Source organism: Cygnus atratus, chromosome 15, assembly GCF_013377495.2.
Source record: "Cygnus atratus isolate AKBS03 ecotype Queensland, Australia chromosome 15, CAtr_DNAZoo_HiC_assembly, whole genome shotgun sequence".
NCBI lineage: Eukaryota > Metazoa > Chordata > Aves > Anseriformes > Anatidae > Cygnus > Cygnus atratus.
The window spans coordinates 8,362,204-8,384,052 of record NC_066376.1 but is presented as its reverse complement, the minus strand read 5'-3'; the positions used below and the strand labels follow the sequence as shown (position 1 = coordinate 8,384,052).

The 21,849-nt window shown below is 41.6% G+C and overlaps 2 protein-coding genes across 2 annotated transcripts; one reads left to right on the top strand and one right to left on the bottom strand.

Moving 5' to 3' along the window:
- Positions 1-20: 20 nt before the first annotated feature.
- Positions 21-5,963, bottom strand: ERI2 (ERI1 exoribonuclease family member 2). Its single transcript, XM_035548654.2, is given in 9 exon segments — positions 21-893; positions 895-2,025; positions 2,230-2,318; positions 3,001-3,082; positions 4,264-4,364; positions 5,053-5,209; positions 5,353-5,480; positions 5,627-5,760; positions 5,877-5,963. Coding segments are annotated over 9 exon segments (2,049 nt in total). The 5' UTR covers positions 5,900-5,963; the 3' UTR covers positions 21-689.
- Positions 5,964-6,015: 52 nt separating this feature from the next.
- REXO5 (RNA exonuclease 5) lies at positions 6,016-20,243 on the top strand. The gene is given in 20 exon segments (XM_035548978.2): positions 6,016-6,144; positions 7,215-7,336; positions 8,224-8,350; positions 9,232-9,319; positions 10,460-10,587; positions 10,589-10,610; positions 10,765-10,853; positions 11,660-11,775; positions 12,621-12,759; positions 13,299-13,393; positions 14,206-14,308; positions 14,773-14,909; positions 15,236-15,344; positions 15,686-15,796; positions 15,919-16,056; positions 16,555-16,647; positions 17,126-17,345; positions 17,752-17,945; positions 18,556-18,665; positions 20,077-20,243. Coding segments are annotated over 20 exon segments (2,328 nt in total). The 5' UTR covers positions 6,016-6,027; the 3' UTR covers positions 20,147-20,243.
- Positions 20,244-21,849: the final 1,606 nt, after the last annotated feature.

Here is a 21,849-nt window from a genome sequence, read left to right as displayed (position 1 = left end):
GTTTAGGTTTTTGTAAATTCATGGAATCATTTAAGTTGGAAAAGACCTCTAAGATCATCATGTCCAACTCTTAAATTCTTACCTGATCCCCAGCATTTGGCTGTCCCTGGTGCTACACTAATAGCTCATAGTACAAAAGCAGACAGACTGATACAAATGAAATGGAAAACTCATGTAGTCAAGAGTACAACAGATGCATTAAATAAACTTGAAAGTGTCACTGACATTTTATCTTTATTGTTACTTAAATAATTTAAAAAAAGCGTTTAAAAGAACACTTGCTTCAAGAATCACTTTTGAAAAGTGTGACAACTTATACATTTTCAAAGTTATACTTACAATCACTAAAAGTGTATTTAGAAGAAATAGTGCAAGTAAAATTACATCATTAAAGTGTTGAGGACTAGACTAGCAAAGAATTTAAAATACATGATACAGTATAAATAATAACAGCTGCTCAGACTAATTTTAGCATTTAGTTTTTTCTGTTCGCTCACACTTCATTAATTATATAGTTTATAATATATGAATATTTCTGTATGCTTGAACAATTTCAATTTTTATCCACATTAACCAAGCAATGTCACGTTCTGAGAATGGGATGAAAACATCCGACATCATTAGACTGTCCTGGTTATATTAAGTATGGTTAACTAACGATTAAAGATTCAGACAAAAAAAAAAAAAAGTCAAGTTCTCATAGATGGCCTAAGGAACAAACGTCTTTTGTTGGAAGAATTTCCTAAAGTACTGGGGCAAGTTCCAAGAGAGGTCGAGGCACCTGCATTCAGGGTGAGAACATTAGTTTTCTCTTTTAGAAAGGCATTTTCCCACTTGAAGTATCCACAACCTTTCTTATGACTGTCATGCTTGCCAACAGGACAACAAAAAAAATGCTTTGCCATGATTTGGACCAGCATTTGATACATACAGCCTTTTAGCTCTTCGACCACAGTTACACAGAGGGGGAGTTGGTTTTTCATTTTTCACAGCTGTTACAGACTGATTCAGATTGACTGTGGAGTTCAGAATGGCATGAGACACTTTGGACAAGTTTGAACTTCTTAAAGAATGATCAAAAGATGCATTTTTTTCTTGATATATAGAGAAAGACCGTTTCTTCGCTGGTGGGAACATTTTTGGACTAGTTGGCTTTCTTTTAGGAACCTCAAAAGGAGTAGAATTATTTTTCATTGATGTTGATTGTGATGAAATAGCATTTACCTTTGCAGGTGGTAATTTAAAAGCTGAAAGATTTGAAGTCTGCCCTTGTACTGTTCCTACATTATAGATAGTAGTATCAGGACTTTTGTAAATGATAGATTTGAGAGGTTCCACGGGTACAACAGTTTCCCCTGAACTTTGATTATCTGAACTCATCACAGCTGATTGCTTTGGAATTGTTTCTTCTTCAAACACTGTTAAAATATCCATACTTGAGCCATCTTTAAATTCAACACAGTCTGATTTTTGTTTGGATTGAGATTCTGGTATTAAAGCTACATCTTCCCAGTCAGCCAGCAGAGGTAAACAATCAGAACTAGTACTGATATCCTCAGTGGAGATGTTAACTGAGGAGACGGTAGTGGAGACAAGTACTAGTCCTGATCCATGTACTGGAGAGCTGTATCTGGTTGTACTCATAATATGCCCGTTCAATCCTTGCTGAATGCCTGTTGATAAATTACTGTGAGATTGCTGCACATGTCCAAGAGGAAGAGGAAGTCTGTCAGTAGACACTGACAAAGAGCTTTGGGCTTGATTGTTTAAGTCAGTCCTCAAGCTGCTGCTAGATGCAACATGGATGTCTGCAGAGGAATCGGTGCAAGTGGTCTGCTGTTCTTCATTTTGTACGTTAGAATTCATGATAATTCCTGCAATACTGTTGTGGTTTTTCTCTGCCAGAGAGTTTGTTTTACAAGTTCTCTCTCTTGATGTTTCGGGTCTGCTGTTACTTCCCAGTGGAGTCTTGTCAGTGAAGTTTGCATTCAGTGTTCTAGAAATTAAATTCTTCTTCAGATATGCCTAGGGAGTCCATAAATCAAACAAGATTTTGGAGAGTGAATACCCAAGAAGTTTTAGAAATCAATGTACAAAACTAGTAAGTGTGTCAGCTTAGGGATATTATTATTATTCATAGTCAAGATATTGATTTTGTTATAGCTCACCTTTCATCTGTATTTCAGGCTATAAGACAAGTAGGAGGATAGATACAAAATAGTTACTAACCTTATCCAAAGATTTAGTAATTTTCAACACACATCCGTCACAAATCATCCTCCAAGCAAGACGGGCAGTATTCCGAGAATCATCCAACCCTTCAAAAGCATAGTTATATTAATGCCTTCCTTTTAAACTACTACTGGGGATGGTTCTTATTAGAGGAGAAGTGACATTTAGGTACACCTTACATAAATGAAATGGATTCACATAATTCTGACACTGTTATATAGTTCAAAAAAGGGCAGTGGAAGTTAAAAAGAAAAAAAATCCCCTGTGCTGAAACATCTGAAGGACCAACCCATACAGCTGAATATATAGCCACAATTATCAAAATCCATGTTCAGTTGTATTAGCTAGGTCAAAAAACTTAATTAAAAAAATCACATTGTGCTGGTATTCTCTTACACTAATAAGCTGTCCAGCCCTATCAGGGAAGATCAAGTTTTCTTACCTTTCCCCCGCTCTTTTTTCTTTGCACCCTTGCAATCCAGAGCTTGATCTTGTGCAACATACAGGCAAAAGTTTTAGGAAAGATTTCTGATACAAAGCACGAGGTTAGAAATGACTAACTGATCTTTGAATAATCTGTCTTTTCTTACTTTGATGGTTTTGTTGAACAGAACATCGCATAGCCTGGAAGTAACATTTACGATTTGTATTAACTAGTAGATATTATTAGCTAGTTTAGTTTAGCTAACTAAAGCTAAATAGTAGCTACCTAGTCTTATAAAAAGATACGCATATATATTAAAATGAGGATGATCATATCATGCTTACCAGAATGTTCCCGTCCTGCAAAAGTTAGCCCCAAATCCTGCAAAGCACCGTTTAGTCCTTTAGGCTTTCTATTATAGAAGGCCTAAGGAAAAACATGCATGTGGTTAATAAAAAGCATTTCAAAATGCCTTCACAGTGGAGTGAAAAACAGTTCAGAAATATCACCTTACAAATAGTACATCTCACAAGGCCATTGTGCAAATCAAATATTTATCATAACTGTAAAATGAAGATAAGTATAACTCAGTATGTGACTTACCTGTAACAGATTAGAATGGAAAGAACCATAAATCCCTTCTCCCAGCCTTAAACTAATCCATTCTATCTAACCTCATTTCACTTTCATTTGCACTTTATAGTTTACATTGATGAAGGCCTTAACAGAACAACAGCCCTGAGGAATACAATTATAAGTACTATCTTGAATACTTAAACCATTGCACATTGCAAAGGCATAAGCATTAAAAAGAGTTTATACATGCGCCAAATATAGTACTTTTTCTCATTTAATATTCCCTGTTTCTCCTATAATTGCACTGCTTATCTTTAGAGACTTAATTCTGCTGCTTAAACTCCAAGTATCAGTGAACAGGTAGACTCCTGGATAAACCTTTGAAAGCTTCCCTGGCTACACAGGGGAACCCAGGTGCCATTAGTCCCTAAGGCAGAACTCTTTGTTGCCATGTAGACTATGAAAAAACGAGCCAAAAAAATCCCACCACCACAAACACACACACAAAGCCTTTCATCTTCTCAGTATAAATTCATTTTATATACATATATATATATATATATATTCATTTTCCAGTATTACTAATGCTGCTCAGAATATACTTTCTGGTCCAAGTGTGTATATATATATATGTATATATTTAATTCCCATACTATATCCATGTGTACCATCTAAACAGATGAGGATCACTATTTTCCATGCAGCAGTGTAAAGCAGTAAGAAGAGCATAGGAAAAACAGAAGTTAAGGCAGCAATCAGAGCAAAAGATGTCAGGAAAGGAAGAGCAGCTCAAAAAAATGTTCCGGAATTATCATTCATTTATGTAACAGAAACACTCAATACGTTTCCAAACATTAAGACTCTGTTAAAATTCACGCTATTCTAGAGCATGCAATTTGTTATTGAGTGATAACACAGAAAGAAAACAAAGGGGTAACTAGATGCTGGAACATACAGTATTAGTTTAGGTATACTTGGCCTTTGAGATGGTAACATGGGTATAAGTGTTTCAGTCTATTGATTTTTCTCACCTTATATGTTGCTTTGAGATCAATCCAGGAATTTAAGATGTCAGGTTTTCGCAACTGCTTCCTTTTACACTCATACTGCAAGCACACACCCAGGTCCCAATCTGCACAGAAAAAGCAAAAACAAATAAAGATTTATTATATTTTTTTAATCCTGATGCCTTCCAATTAGGCCTTTCTCTCATCTCAATGAACTAGAGGTTACAAAACAACAACAAAAAAACACAAAAAATTTCAGCAAGAAAAAACGCAACTGTTTGCATGATAACTCCAGATACAGAGCACAGACATTTAACTGGGCAGGTCACCAGTACTGCTGTACTTCCATCACTGTCCTAAGCGTGCCTTAAAACCTACATAAAGAGATGAATCAACGTACTAGTAACATCCTGTACAGATGCGTACAGGACACATGAAGCCTTTGTACATGAAAAGCACTTAGGTTGCTGCAATGGGATAAGACGACAAGTGAGCGCATGTTCTTAGTAAACATTGACTTTGTGATACATAAATATCTTGGAGACCTCACTAAATCATTTGCACTTGTTGAGAATGGCAACACACTGTAGTCTATGTAAAGCAGAAAAATGCGATAACCCTAGAGACAAATATGCAGTGAACAAGTCAGAATTCAACAGTATTCATATTTTCAGTCTTATCCAATATCACGTCCCTAATATTTAACAGGATTTTGACTCCCTAGCAGTGAAGATGGAATCTTACGAGCACCACCAAATGTTCAGTTTTAATGGGTATTAATTTGCAGAAAAATCAAATGAAACTTTTACCTACCTGTCCAAGTGACAAAGGTACCTGGTTTTGCTTCTGAAGTAGAATTATTTAGAATATCTGAACTGAATACAATTTTCTTCTCCTGTTGTATCTTTTGAATCCATTTCAAAAACTGCGATAAACAGATGTTTAGAGGGACCCCTTCATTGACTTGATTCTTTATGAAAGAGAAGAAGGAATACGTATGCGTTAATATGGACTGAAATTTATTTGAGGCTTATTTCTCCTTAGCCCTCTTTAAAGGTCTCCATAAAATAGTAGTAAGTAGCAATTCTAACTTCATACTAAATGGCACTATACCTGTGTTATGCCGGTCAGTTCCATACAGAACTCGGAGAGCACAGGATGCTCTTGGGGCTGGACGTAGGTGTGGAACTCAGCTTCGATCTCTCCTGTGGCAGTGTTCAGCAGGACTGCTGGAAATTCAACTGCGACAAAACCAAAACGAGGTGGAGGAAAAAAGGGCCAGAAAGGTTAAAGCTGCTCACAGAGATTATTCCGTCCGCTTAAAGGCGGGCTGAGCCGTCAGGGGAGGGCAAACACGGCGCCAAGGACCCGGCGGGCCGCCACTCACTGATCTCGGGGCTGTGGCGCCGCTCGCCCCGCCAGCAGGTGGCTTCCAGGTCCACGACCACCAGGTGTCCGAAGCGCTGCGCCGCCGCCGCTCCGCTCCGCGCTCGCCCGCTGCTCCTCGCCAGCCCCAGCTGCCTGCGGGTGGCACCGGGCTCCCCTCAGCACCCGCCTCGCCTCGCCTCGTCCCGCTCCCAGCCTCCCCTCCCAGCCCCCTCGGGGCGCTCCCCGATGCCCGGCCCGGCGGCCCGCACCTGGCCAGGCGCTTGGTGGCCATCCCCGCCTCAGCGCTGGCCGCCGGCCGCCATTTCGAGCTTCCCGCCGAGCCGCGGGCGGAGCGGGGCGGAGCGGGGCCGCGGGGCGGGGCCGGCCCTGAGGAAACCTCCCGCGGCCCGGAGCGGAGCCATGGCCGGCAGCGGGAGCGCCTGCAAGAGGCCCGCTGAGGCCGGCGGCGCCGCGGAGGGGCTGGGGGTGGCTCGGAAGAGGAGCAGGACGGAGCGGGGCGGCCGGCACAAGGCGAAGGTGGGCGACTGGGGGGGGTAACCCCGGGTCAGTGTGAGGAGCGAGAGGCTGAGGGCCATGGCGTTGCGAGTTGTTCCTAGCGGGGGTTTGACCGCTCGAGCCTCAGAGGCTGGCACCTCTGTTTAACTTCTAACCCACGGCCTTAAATTGCACCAGCCCAGCCCAGGGGGGGCAGGCTCTGCCACAACTAACGAGCACGAGGCTCGTTAGCGTGCTGGGGAAAACACTGTCTGGTAGCGAGGCAGCTACCCGAATAAGCCCCCTGCGGGATTCGATCTGTAGTGTTGTCTGCTTGTTTGTGTTTTTTTCCGTTTTTTTTTTTTTCTTTTCAGCTATGACATCAGTATGCCGTGATGTCTTTTCATTAGGTAAAAAAGAACATCCGTAAAAAACTTTTACAGGCCTAAAGAGCACTATTGGAACAGGGCAGATGGGCAGCAGAGGCCTCCAAAATAACGTACCTGCTTGCTGAGTAGCTTGGGAGAATTCTTGATTTTAGGATCATGGCTTAAAGAGCTGTTGTGCAGAGTTGTGTGGTAGCGTTCATTTCATCTCATCTAGTCTGATGCTTTTTTTCCTGTATCTTCCTTGCATGTTAATTAAACATTCTTTTTCCTGCAGAGGCCAGCAGATCCATCCACCAAAGCAGATGACACAGTGTAAATGAAGTAAATGGGTTTCAGCAAAACCAGTGGCTACATATAACGCTTGTATAAATGCCCAAAGCTCTACAGCAGCAAGCGGGTGAATGGGTTGAGACTGTAGCACATCATGTTTGCAAATTAAGTAACCTTAAGTCTCCTTACCATGTATGTCTTCACATGTTCATGGTTACAAAATACATCTGTGAAGTTAGAGAACCTGGGTTACTGAAACACTGAGAGTAAATTTAATATTGAAGTGTGATCTGGCAAGAAACTTTTTGTCCATACTGAATGGAAGAGTTATTTTACCTGTAGTTGTTTGCACCCAAGTGGTAAATGGTTTCCTTTTACTGTATAATTGACTTCATTTTCTGTAAACTTGTGTGATCACATGAAACTTTCTTTACTGGCCTTTTCCTTTTGCAGGAAAAGTCATCTCGCTTGTCTGCAGCTTTATTTGGTGAGGACTGTGAAGTCAGCCATGACCAGGTTTATGAGTTGTTAAAGTATGCAGCTTTGGGAAAATGCCACAATGCCACGCAGCCCAGGTATAACACCTTCGTATTTGGGAGTCAACCCTGTCTTATGTCCTCATATGCTGTGAAAACCTACCTAAAGGCATAGGCAACATTTGTTTTAGAATCCTTGCAGCACAGATCCCACATTGACAGACTGCATTGTGTAGATATGGTTCTTGTTAGACTTGGCCAGAGACTAGAATTTCTCCTCTGATAAAAAGTCTACCATTTCATAACTTTGCTTCATGCAGTTACCAAAAACTAAACAATTTTGTTGTACAGAAGCTTCACACATTGAGGAAAAAAAATATGATGTTAAAATATTAACGCAAAATGTTTCACGACAGATATAATTGAAATGTTTTCTCTAGAGTGTTTTGGGAAAGACGTTTTAATCACTGCCCTTTTTTGGGGCAGTTTCTCAGCAATGGAAGTGGAAGGCTGAGGAGTGCATATAACCTCGGATGGCATAAATATGGTGAAATGTAATAAATCTGGCAATAAAGCTAAAGGTAAAAATGTTCCACTTTGGATTTTTACTGTCAAAGAGAAAATGATTTTGTGAAACTTTCATTTTGATGAAATGATTTCATTCTTCAGTTTGATTGACTAGACTGCATCGTTACAGCTGAAGTTACTTGTGTGTATTCCTATTCTGATGCATATAAATGAGGTGGGTAGGTTATGACTTGAAACGGTACTGCAGCAGAATTTTGCTACAATTCATCCTTTCTGTCTCATGTTATGTTGCTTCTAGGAATATGTGGCTGGTTGAGATAGGCTTTAAAAGCCTCTTCTCATTGAAGTCACTTGGCACTTTGCCATTGACTGACCTAAAAGCTGGGTTGGTGCCAAGTTTGTTTTTAAGAGTGCTTGATGATTGTTTTGCTTTGATTTCTTTTTTTTTTTAATTGCAGCTGGTGCCATATTTATCACCAAAGCCACCTGGCTGGGGTTGTGGTTATTGTTCTACATGAGATGAGCCAACTCCATTTCTACAAATTCTATTTACAGTTCAAACACCTCAGAAAAGTGTTCCAGCATGTAAGTCCCCAAGCTATATTGATGTCTACTAAAATTCCTGCAATCCCTAAAGCATGTCCCAGTGATTAATGCTGCAGTGAAATTACTGTCTTTCCAATAGGAAGAGTCTGTCTTTGACTCCCAAAGCAATGAGAGGATCTGTTTGTGGCCTTTGTAAGCTCAAAACAAAGTCCAGGGATTTAATATTGGAAACAGATTTTCAAGACTTAAGTCTTTGAAGCCTTACCAGGTGAAATGTGCATACATTGGTGTTTCAGCCCTCTATACTTCCAACATCTTCAGGATGCCTGGGAGATTGAAAATACCTCAGTTGATTTGAAATTTACTTTAAGGTATGAGTAAGGAGAATCTCCACAGAGTTATGCTATTCCCACTGGTTGAAAAATCTCACTCTGACAATTTACACTTTATATCAAACTTCTCCCATTTCCCAAAAGGATTATTAAAATAATTACTTTAATTTTCTGAGCTACAAGCAACGTTTTTGAAGGAAGAAAGAAGTGCTTTGATTGGGACTTCCAGAGAATTCTCTCTGAACTGCAGCAAATGCAAAATGACAGCTTAACTGGAAAGTCTGGAACTGCTTTAGTTTCTATCAATGAAAGTCTGAAACTTGCATTCTCAGTCATATCTGGGAAGGCAAATCTTTCCTTAGTACAAAGAATTCTATAGTGTGCATATTATAAAATGTTTGGTTTGTGTTTTGTTTTGTTTTCCTGTGAAAATGCCCAACATACTTCTGCTACTTTTTTTTAACCATCTTTCTCTAAATTTTATTGCTTTGGGGATAAAGAGGCATCTGATATGCTTGATGTTTCTGCTATGATTCAAAGTTCCTAAAACGTCTTTTTTTTTTTTTTTTTTTTTTTTTTTCTCTCCAGAGATTCACATTACCACCTACTTCAGCTAGCTTCCTAGCCAACCTGTATGGAGAAGGAGCAAATGTGAAACCTCAAAACAATGCACAAGGTATCTTGCTTGGCTTTGCATCATCCGTTTCAGTCATGGTGATTCGCTTTCAAGAGTAATTTAATAGCTTTGCATGCTGTGCAATCCCAGCTTGCTGCTATGGTGAACTTGTTTACAAAGAAACAAGTATAATAGCTTATGCCAAAAGGCTAGTTCCCCTAACTAGTTCAGTAACTCTCTGTTGGGCTTATTGTCACAAGTAAATGCAAAAAGAACAGATTTTTTTTTTTAGTAAGTATAATCCAAAATCCTGATGCTTCATTACCCATTTTGTGATCGTTTTATTGTAACGTATATCTAATAATAGATACACAGATAGAAATTAGATTCAAGCTAAGTAGTTACTCATTTGTTCGTAGTTTTCTTTTGTTATGCTGAGCTGCAAATCAAGGTAAAGAACAGGTATGTTGACAACTGATTTCCTATTTTTACACTCTTTATAGAGGTGATTGTAATCCAACGGGCTTGTACAAAACCCGCAAGAGACTACCATGAGAACTTCACTGAAATTGTTAGAAGTGTAACAAAGAATCTTGAATTCCAGTCCTAAATGGGAGAATGAACAGCTGTTGCTTTCAGTGTATTGACAAAGTCCTCTAGCATCCTGACTGTAAACCTACTGCACAGTCACAGATCTGAGATGTCAGGTATATTTTTCTTTAAGTGCAATCTGCAGAGAATCACCTACAAAATAGTTAGACTTTATACAGCTGTGGATTCTGGTGTCAGTTCAATGCTTGCTTCTTTTTGAGCCACAGAGTGCGTTTTCTCCTAATAATACTTTGGGGAAAGAATTTCACACAGAAAGTAGATAAAAAGTACTTCTTTTACAGCTTACATGAGGTAACAGATGACTATGCTGTCATGCTTATGAGGAAAGCGTTCTTTCTTACTGAAAGGAATGTGAGACAGACTTGTGATGTGACTTGCTCACAGTCAGCTGTCAGTAGCTGAGCTGGGAGTAGGATTCAAGTACCCTGTCACACGTCAGCATATATCATTTATCCTTATATATATATCTTATTGTTCCATGTAGTGTTTTATTGTGAAATGGTGTAACCTCTTAGTGTGCGTACTAATGCAGAAAACTGCAAGTAAGGAGTGCTATCTGAATTTAACAGGTGATTTTGTATGTTACAGGCTTGATTTCCACTAGCAGTGGATGTATTCCTAAAAACTCAGACTTGCAATGTGATCCCATCATCCAGAAATACGGAGAATCAAAACAAGGCCTTACTAGATACATTCTAACTTCAGAAGAGCTGAAGAAAAAATGATTATCCCATGAAAGGTCAGTTTTCTGAGGTTTTTGGTTGGTTGGGTTGGTTTGGTTTTTGTCTGTTTTTAGTTTTGCCAGTTAATGATATGTTTGATCATATAAGATACATGATGACTATTAGAAGAGAGAGGTCTGTGTCTTGTTCACAGGTGTCTTTTCATTTTAGGCTCCCCTGGCTGTAAGGGTTATGTGCATACAGAGTGTGATCAGCAGAGGACAGACAGCAGCCCCCTCTTTGGTCTGGATTGTGAAATGGTAAAAATAAACATGTGACCTTACAAAGCATAGTCGAGCAATCAAGCTCCAAGCAGCTATTCCAAAATGAGCCAGGCACCCTGGGTATTTATTAAACCCCTTCTGATGTATTAATATCTGCTGCCAGTCCCTTCAGTGATGGTACCAGTGTTAATACAACCATAGGAAGGGCTCAAAGTCCTTCCTGAGCAGTGCACCAGAGAGCTCAGTTACGTGGTGGTTTTCAGAACAGCATCTGGAACTGCCAGGTCTATCTCCAATGCTGCAGTAACTCCTGAGACTTTTTTTTTTTAACAATTCTTCCTCCCAGCCCTCCCCAAAGTTTGGGAATGTAGAGATGTCTTTCTGCTACCCCTTTAGCCATCCCAGTTCTTCCAGCAGCATGTTGTGGTAAGGATTCCTCTCTTAGTGCGGTTCTGACCTTGCAGAGATGCCCAGTCGGCATCAGCATTGAGTGACTAACGATGCGATCTGGGCTCTACTTTTAAATTACATTTATCTTCTCTGGTGATGGTGCTGTCAGTTGCAGCCCTGCAGTGCAGAGTACAAACCTGATTCTGTGAAATCAGCACTTCTTTGTAAAGGCTTTCTTTGTGTTGTGCTTGCCTGCGTGTTTGCTGTGTTTATGGTGGGCATTTAACAATTCAAATGAAGCGTGCTACATAAAGCAAGCTATAACTGGTAGATCTCTAAGTAAAGCAACTCCTTAGCAGTGATGCTGGCTGTAGCCAAAGCAGATCTCAGCTAAGGTTGTTGAATGGCAGCATTGTGCTGATTCAAAAGCTGCCTCTGCTTTTTCCTGACAGTGCCTGACTGCAAGGGGGAATGAAGTCACTCGTGTCTCTTTGGTGGATGCACAGGGTCAATGCCTCTTGAATGAACTAGTCAAACCTGAAAGCACAATAGTGAACTACCGCACCAGGTGACTCGTACTGAAGTTTCTTATCTCTTCAAGAGCTACAAGCCTTTCAAATCAAGCCTGTAACACAGGACCTTTCAGAAAACTTTGGTCTGTACACTTGTCTACTCACCGATGTCTACTGTATTTTACTTGGTGTTAAGAATCCAGTTTGTGCTTTGTGGGTAGAATAACCAATGTTATGTATGCACTCCCTGCTGTGCAGTGCCCCTATGTCTAGACAGAAGCATTATCGTTCTGCAGTGTTCTAGGAAAAAGTTCTGTTACAGGTTAATGATAGACAGTACAGGTTACTCTTTACTGCCGGATATAAAATAGGATACAGGGTGAGTAAGAGTACGGGGATTGCAGTCTGGGTCTCTGCTCTGTAGCTAAGTTTGCTCATCTGTAGAAAATGAACAGTGCAGGTCATCAGCTCACTTAGAGCTCTAGGGCTGGGCTCAGTATTATAATAAAAGAAGGCAAAAATCAAGCCACGTCTTCTCCAAGACTTTGCCTGGATGTATCCAGGAGGTGAAGTGCCAATTCCCTCAGGTTACTTGGAAGCATTTCCTTCCATGTCAGCTTTACAATATTTCCTTACCTGTGCTATCTGGTGCTAAGAACTGCATCACTTTAAGTTATGCTTGAGAGAGAACAAACTTTTGAAACAGATGTGGTAGCTGCAGCAGCTTAATATTTGTGCAGTATGTCCTCTTATGTTGGAATGCACTTATAGAGGAAGCAGTAAATTGCATTCTGTCATTAGTTACACTGGGTTCTTTTTTTACATACCCTGCTTGTAATGTTCTCCAGTAAGTGCTGTTGCTAATGCACTGCTTGTACTCCATCCACCTTCTGTTTTGAAGATTCTCAGGAATCACAAGGAAAATGCTGCTTCCAGTGAAAACAAGATTGCCAGACGTACAAAGCAGATTAAAAAAAATACTTCCGCATGATGCGGTATTGGTGGGTCATTCTCTAAATGCTGATCTCCGGGCTTTGCAAGTGAGTATGCTTTTAAGAGTATTTTTCCCAAAACTGCTATTAATTTCAGGCCTAAAAGTTCCAATTATGTTTTTTAATTAGTGAACACTTGTTAATTGCTTTTCATTATGAATAGCTTTATGGCTGTAAGGACTTAAAAGAGAAATACTCCCCTTACATTTATAAAACCTGCAAGGTGCTGTTGAGAACCAAAAAGGAAGGAAGGTTGCAACAGAAGCTTTACCTTTCTGCTTCAGCCAGGTGCTTTCTATCACTCAGTCATGGGAAGAACTGAAGTCCTTCCTGTATTGAATTTAACCAATCTCAAATGCTTGAGTCATAATCATTCCAACCCAACCTAGGTCTTCCCAAGAGAGCTTTAGAAAGGAGATTTGGGCCTGTTTCATGGTTCCCACGTGTTCTCTTGTCTGGACCAGTTATCTGTCAGTGAGAAATGGGCAACTGAAATGAAAGGGCAGAGGCACAGATAATGGAGTCACTGCCCAATTCTATATGAGTGCTGTTCTTAAATTAAACTGGTGATGTTTTCTCTCCTCCAGATGATCCACCCTAGTGTTATTGATACTTCATTGCTTTTTGCCAGAAATGAAGGTCGAAGATTTAAGCTAAAATTTCTAGCCAAAGCTGTTTTAGGGTAAGAGTATTAAGATTATTTTTGCATTGTCATGGGAAGTATTAGAAACTGTTATGGGGGCTATAGGGTCCTGCTCTTCCACCAGTAGGATGAGAAATTTTTTTTCTGATAAAACTCAAAAGGAAGGAGAGCAGGCTGTGCAAATAGACAATAAAGAGGAGTTTACTGTGTGCTTGAAACATCAGGCAGTGTAATAAATTGGCTTATCTTTGAGCAAGCAGGGATGCTATGACACAACCAGTAATGAGCTCGTTTGTATGTGAACCACAAAACTAGGCTTTTCTGCGCTTCTACCACTATATGACATTGTAGAGCAGCAAATGAACTCTGGCTCACATAAATGAGATCTGTTGCAGTTATCTAGAAAGAAAAGCTAACTTATGGAAGTATAATTTACTGACTTAATCGTGTCCCTTACTATACTAGCTATCGTAGCACATCTTAGTAATCCAGCACGCACCATTTACTCTGTAGCTCCAAACTTCACTGAATTGGAGGTTGCCTCCCTGCCTGTGCATTGGGTCATTGGTCAAGGAAAAAGCAAAATTAAAAATAATCATGCCTCGGAGTACCAAGTATTACTGCTGCTTCTGTCAAACCCTATAAACAGTGTTTTGCTCAATGTTGCAAAAATGTTTCTTGCAGTAACTTTGGGGAATATTTCACAAGAATACTGCTGCACAGAATTGAAAATCCTTTTTGGAGAGGGGAAAGCTATTTTGCCTGAAAAAGACCCAATTTAGAAAAGACGAGATGTTGGCCAGTATGGAAAAACAGATAACCTGCCTGTACACCTAATTTTGATGCCCTAGGAAGGAGATCCAGTGTGACCAGAAGCTTGGTCATGATCCTGCAGAAGATGCAAGAGCTGCATTGGAATTGGCTCAATTCTTTATTGAGCAAGGACCAGCAAAGGTAGCTATATCTAATGTCTTTAATAGCAGAATATACAAGTTGTTTATATGAAGAAAAAGTATTCTTGCCCATCCTCTTACCAATTTAAAAGAGAAATTGGGCTGATCTTGCAGAGGGGCGTTGGGGGAAGAAAGATTCAGACACTTGCAGCCTACAGGAGTGCCTATCATTTTTTTTCTAAATAAAGAAGTGAGGGACCTCGCATGTTTTGGGCAGCGATTCAGCAGGTTTTATGAATCCCCTTGTATTGTTGGTTTCTGGAGAGGATGTTTTGGACGTGCTGGTTGATGCTGTAAGTGCTGCATGCTTAAAATGACAACAGGAAATAATAAGGCAAGAAATGAATGTCTGTCTTTCTCCACTAGTGTGGAATGTGCCTAGGTGACTCATAGAGAAGGCACATGCTTCTCGGTTAGCTCCAATTAGCTGAGATGAAAGCCATCTACTCATCTTCCTTCCACAAGGTAGCAGAACTAAATTTGGAAATGCTGCTGACAGCTGAAAGACTGACTGAGGTCTCTCAGAACAAATCTGCGTTACAGCCACAAGGATGTAGAGTCCAGAAGCAGTCGAATGATCCTCCGCATCTATCTAAACCATGGTAATAAGATTCTCAGATATGCATGTTTTTCCTTTGATTGAATCCTCATCGAAATCAAAGAAGTGTCTTATGTTTTCAGAAGCCATCAGTGTCTTCAGAGAGACACAGATAATTGTAGAGTAGCACTGAAAAATTTTTCAGAAATAGTATCTTAAATTTCACAAAGCATTTTCCAGGCTGCTTTTGATCTTGACGGCAAGAATATTCTTTAAGATTTCTTTAATGAACTGTATCATTTCTCAGTGACAGGTACTTCCTTGCATGCTTTTAACTCACCATATCAATAACTACTGTGATTCACAGCTTTTTTTTTCCTCTCTGCTAGTTTTTTTAGACTGCTTGCAGGTGACCGGCCAAAAACCCCTCCTTTTGGGCAGACAGGAAGCGGACTCTTCTGGCCTGTGTCAGAGTAACCTGAGCACTTCAAACAAACAGGTGAATGGATTTGGGTGGGTTGGTCTAAGCAAGCTTCAAAGTAGTTTGAAGTTCTTGTTCTGGGGGTGGGTTGATGAGTCCTATTTTAAAAAGCTGGCTGACAGTAGCGTTAGCAATAGTGTTAATACCAGGTTAGCTAAATCCATTTTATTATTTCAGAAATAAGCTTTGATCCACTATCACCCTCTCATGACTCACTAAAGAAGAATTTCTGCCTGAGGGCTTCCTTGGACAATAATGACAATTAAAGTAGAGAACTAAATTCAAGAGCTTTGTTTCTGGTCTTTTGCAGTAGAATTATCTTGCACCTCTTTGAGCCATGTGTACTCTTTTCCTTCCAGATTCTTCAGAGAGCCTTAGAAGACGTTCCCCTCTCCACATTCAGTATCATTCAGTTCAGTTTGGGTCCAGAGTACATTGCATCTCATCTTCTTGCTGGATTTCGTGAAAAGGTACCTTTTTTTTTTTCCTGAGACTAGTCTTCATTGCTCAACTTGGAAAGAGACATGTATCTGGAGGCATCTAGTAGTTCCTTTGCTTTGTGAAGTTCCTTCTCTAATCTGTGTTCCCACAGGTGAGAAGCAAGCTGACTGACATGCTGACAATCTATGCAGGTCCTTTTGAAGAAAGTTTTTGCCTGAAGGCTGTGAAAAAAGAATTTGGGAGGTGTGGGCCAATCCAGTCTCTGATAGTGGTAACGGAAACATACCAGGTGAGGGGCACTCAAAACATTCAGCTTGTTGACAGGCAGTGAAGTCCTGAGTAATCTCTCGGATAGATGTGGATGAGAACCACTTAAATACCTTTTTTGTCTTTGTTTTTTTTTCTCTGGCTGTTTGGTCATGAGCTACAACAATTCAGCATGTACAAAAGCTGCTGCACACAGCAACAAGAATAAGCACAGCTGATGTGGCATAACAGTGCTGCTCAAGCTAGAGAGCTTTAACCGAGTACTGGTGAAACCGAGATGATTTTTGTTCCTCTCAGGAGAAGTGATATGCTAAGGCCTTTAGTGGCAAAACAAGGTTGCTAATAATTACCAAGTTAATTGAAGCTACAGTATATGGAGTGTTACCTGTATTACCGACCCACACCTTTTTATACCCTATAAAAAAAAAAAAAAAAACACGACTTATTGAGACCTGAGTTGTAAAGGGGGAGGGCTAATATGTATTATTCATAAACCTGAAGTGTATTATCTTGTTTCAAGCCCTACGTCTGTATCCAATACGAAGTGCTGGAAGCTGCTCAGCTTGCCGTGGAAAGCCTAGATGGAGCTGAGGTAGCAGGATCCTGCATTAAGGTAAACAAAGTAAATAGCAAAAGCCTAAGTTACATGTAGCACACGAATACTGGCTAATAAGTCACTTCTTAATGCCTACTTAGAGTCTGGGCAAACCCTGGCTGGCTGTGCTGTTGCCATCTCCCTGTCCCTGGACAATTTAGGGCCGCTGGCAGAAAGGAGATGGCTGTTGCCCTCTTTCTTTCCCATCCCCCAGCAGAAGGGGGTTAGAAAGCACTCTGACCTGGCAACTGCCTCTTAAAAATAAGGAGCCAAGTAACTGGGTGTTAAATGCCACATACATAGTATTCTTAATTGTCCTGCATTACAGACATACCTTTCATGACTAAGTAATCTAGCCTTCCTTGATTACCTTCTTCACAGAAGGGAAAATAGCTAACTGAGTTTTAGTAATTGGACAGAATCATTTAAAACAGAAGCTCAGAACACAGAGCTGCTTTGGCTGATGTGCTGTTTGTTCCTGTTGGACCCACCCCAGGTTCAGAGACCCGTCTCTGCTGCAACGCTGGACTGTGATGTTCTGATACAGGAACTAGAACTGGATATAGAAAATGAAGGTGTGATTTATGTGGCGGGTCTAAAGAAGTCATTAACAGAGACAGACTTACAAGAAGAATTCAGCCAGTTGGAAGCCCTGGAAACTCTGTTCCTGCCAAAGGATCTCCAGAGTGGAAGGCACAGGAACTGCTGTTTCCTCAGTAAGTAGCTTTGCAATGCAGCCTGGTTATTTCCTTCAAATAAGTTTGTTCAGCAGTGCTGGGAAATTCACAGTGACACAGCAAGAGCAACTGAAACTCATGTCTGCTCCAAGTGACAGTATTTAAAATACTCAGGTGAAAGCACAGCTGGCTAGTGTGCAGCTTTGCACTGACATGTAATCTCCTCTTAAAAAATGAGGAGAACAGCCAGATGAGTGGTCTTGCATTTAACTGGCAGTTCTTTAGTCTGACACTTACCTGTTTGCAGGATGAGCATCTGCTTACTGCAGTGATCTTGGTTTCTCATTTCCCTTTAGCCCTCCACCTTTTTAGCACTGCCCTGCAGGTGCCAAAGAACAGGGCAACATAACTGGCAAAGGGTGATCCCTTTCTCATTGCTTTTCAGAATTCCAGACATCACAAAGTGCTGTGGATGCCCTTGAAGTTATAAATAGCTGGGCTGTGAAGGGCAGCAAGTTAAGAAGTAGGAAGGCGCTTGCTTCAGGTCACCTCTGGAGATGGATTTGGCAAATGAATCACAGCAGGGAGAAGCAAGTAGGAAACAGCTTATGTGAGAAGACGGCACCTCTACCTGACTCTGTGAGTTTAAGGCTAGGCTGGTGTTTGTTGCAGTTTGTTAGCGAGGTTAATGGCATTGAACTGCGTGCTGCCCTGGGAACCAGAGGTGGTCACTGGGAGGAGGCTTAGGTACAGAGTTGTATGTAGCAGTAGGATTTTCTGCTGGTGCAGAGGCTGCCATGGCTCAATTTTCATAAGACAGCTTGGAGACATAAGATCCCAGGAGATAACATGGCATTAGTGGGGTACAGTATAATTAAAAACAGCCCAGGCATATGGAACAATGAGTTCCCTAGAGAGGAACTGCAGCCTCCCACCTGAGAGCAATGCACAGGTAGAGGAAGGGGTATGGAAGTTGGAGAGAAGCAACAAGTTGTGTAGCCTACAGGAAAGAACAGATCTGGGTGCAGCTCCCATTTTTACTGGAGGAAGTTGCAGTGCCATGTGAGTAGGGTGTGTGGCTCTCCCTGCAGCTGGGCTGTTGCACTTCCAAATGCTAGCCAGAAACAGAATTGCCCCTTTCATCCCTGACACGGCTCCAGGGTGAGTTGCCGCATAAACACTTTTAGATGTGATTGTTACATATCTGCAGAAGAATGGGGGATTTCAAGGCTTGTATTCTGTTACACAGGAGCAGAATCTAAGGAAAAAGGTGAAGAAGTTGGACCAGATTATAAAAAAGCTTTATAGAGGTCTGCAGAAGAATACCTTGTGCGTTGTTCTCTTTCCTGGAACAAACAGGTAACTTGCCCCCTGTTTTGCTAGGCATCCTCTCCTCTCCCTCACTACAGCATCCTTGCAGGAAAGACATTTAAGGAGGGAGAGAAACACACTTCAGAAGTTCTACTATTTGTTGGTAGTGTTTTATATATGGTGAAGTTATTCTGTTAACCAAAGAAAATCATACCCCTCCCTCTTCCTTCCCCTGCACCATCTACCAGTTGTCTTGTGGTACCCTGCCTTACATGCTTCATCCTTAGTATGGATCAGGGATCCAGGTTCACTCTATGATACTGTCAGGGACATGAAAGCATGATTTGGAAAAAATAAAAACAACAAAAAACCTGCCATGCTTTCATAAGAAAGAACAAGTTGTTGTGTTGGGCCTCAGGGGTAATAGCAAGGATGCTTCCACATGGGGTAGGCTCCCTTTATTTCCCAAGGGCCTGAAGTGCCATGGATAGCCATTCCTTGTTTAATTATTAACAAGAAAATTGAATCTTTCCCAGGCAAGGCCTTAGTTACTGAATACATTCTTATTTCAGCAGTCTTCCCTCCGTTTGCTCAGCGTTGCTCTTTAGCCAGCCAGATAAGGGTCATGTCTAACCCTGCCTTTTTGAAGTTCATCTTCAATACAAGGGGCACCAGGCCTTTGGGGAGACATGAGGCAGGCCCTGCTACAGAAGCAGGAAGCCAGAGCAGCAGCTCTTTTGTCAGGCTACGCAGCCAGGCCCAGCTCCCCACTCTTACCTGCAAAGCTTCCAGAGGGCTTCCCGAAGAGAGGACGCCTGATACTGTATTATCTTCGTGACCACTGTCCCTGCAGGGGAGAGGCATCCCAAGCCCAGAGGCTGCTTAGGCTCAGTGCCTGTGACAAACCCTTTCAGCAAGGGTACATGCCAAAGGCTGCTCTTGGCATGGCCTGCTCTAACTGGGCAGTTGTTGGTAACTTTATTTTTTTTCCTTAAGATCATTTAGGTCATTTCCCATCACACCAAAGAATAATAGCATGCAAAATGAAACAGCACCAATTCTTCCCTCATTAGACAAATGCTGATTGCATGTAGCCCTCTACAACTGCTTTTTTGCATAAGGGTGGTATCAACTACTGCTTCAGCATAACTCAGCCATGTCTGGGACAGTTTGTGAAAAAGGGTTGCACCTTCCCAGGCCTGGAAGAGGTTTCTTGCCAAGTGAGGTTCCCAAATTACTGTTTCCCAGAGGACTGATAGTTCAGAGCAGGCTTCTTGTTTAAAAAGAGTGATGACTCATGGTTGGCTGGGGGAAAAAAAAAAAAACAAAGAACAACCCAACCTTGCAGTTTTTCAGTGTGCTGACACATGGGCTTCCTGGCTCCTTACTGCTAGGCCAACTAACTTGTGGGCATCAACACTACCCTGAACAGAAATAACATCTCTTGTTTATGTTGCAGCATACATGGATTGCAGTCTGGCCTTGGTCTGATGGGAATAAAAGACCACGGAGGGGGCAGTGCTTGTTAAGCTGCCAACTTTTAAAGCAATCTTTTGTTAAAATATTCGTAATTACTTTAAATATTGATGTCTCTGTAAAGACCCCTTATCATAAAAACAATAGGCTTTCACTATATCGTTTATAAAGTCTAAAAATAAAAGGTATTCAAAACATCTTAAAAGCATACTACCTTTTCTGTTAACCCTTCTTGGTATAACATTTTCCCTGGCAGTGACCTAGGCAAGCGCTCACGGAAGAGCTGGGGGCAAAGCAGCGGCAGTATTTTTGCAAAAACCCCAATCACTGCGCTAATTCAGCAAGTTGTTTCCTTGCAGGAGCCTGATATACCAGCTGGGTTGTGTTCAGTAAAATGTTGGAGGCCACAAACCAGTAAGCCAAGCTAATGTAGTACCTGCAGCAGCTGCTCAGCAGTTAAAAGCTCTTCTTGGGAATTGTGTGTATCTCTAGAAATGTGTTGTGCCAGCTCCTCAAGCAGTTGCCGCCCCCTTTCTGGGAAAGCACTGTACTTAGTCCATGGAAAGGAGGAATGGGTGATTCAGCCTTCTTGGACAATCTCCACTTTCTCCTCCTTCCTTGACCACCTCCCAGCACCCTTAAAAAAAAAAAAAGACTACAGTGGCTGCAGGGGGAGGGACAAGGGCACTCTTAAGGGATACACATACCTGTGTGAACGTCACACATCATGGTTTCAGGGGCAGCTGGGTGCAGAGCTGCTGTAACAGTCAGTACATGACCTGCAGTAGGATGAGATGGTTTACAGCCCAAACAGTTTCAGACCTGTGCTTTGCAGCCACTGCCACCTGGAAATAAAGGCTGCTTGACCATCTCTTGGTAATAAATTGAATTCGCAAGCACAAGGATGCCTAGGCAAGCTTTGGGCATTGAAAAAAAAAAAAGCTAAGGGAAACATTTGTTACCAAGTTTAAGACAAAGGATTTCTTGGGATGAATGGGAATAGGCTGAGATAACTTTGAAAGCGTTATTATGAATTACAGCTGATAGAATACCACACCCTCCTACTTTCAATCCCAAGTTCACTTTGCACAGCTCTTGAGCAAAGAGCCATTTATGGCATAGAAGTTGGGAGATGCTGCATGGAGGAGCAGGCAAAAATAATAGTGGGGAAAGGCAAATGCAACACTCGTGCAGAGGCAGTCCTAATGAGTGGGTAGGAGCTGCTCACATCAGTGTTTCTCATAGCTAGAATTTAAAGCCTTCCAAACCCCTGAAATGAAAGCTCTTATTAAACATGACGAAAGCAGCTTTTCCTTTATTTTTTTTGTCCCCCCCCTTTAAAACCATAATGGATCCATGCCAAGTGAGCCTGGCAGCCTTAGGCTTTAGCTATCGCAAATGGGGATGACTACACTAACACTGGCAGCAGTGCCGCTATAAAACCAGAGCGGCAGGCAGTCCTTCGTCCCGCACTGCCAGGCCCTGCTGCTTACCTGAGCACAGCAGCAACCACAGTGGCAGCTGGGTGAGCTGGCCCCTGGGGTGAATGGCAGACTGACCTACTTCCACACTCATCCCTCTGTAAGAACACACTCCTGTTACAGTTGTTCACATCCAGCAGCTGCTTGTAGACACATGCACTGCAGCATTGAATGACACCAGCAAAAGCAGCTAGGTTTCAGTCCATGCACTTAAGAATGATGTGGTCACATCCCAGCAAGGCCTGAGAAGGCCTAGTAAGCATCCAAGATTCCTG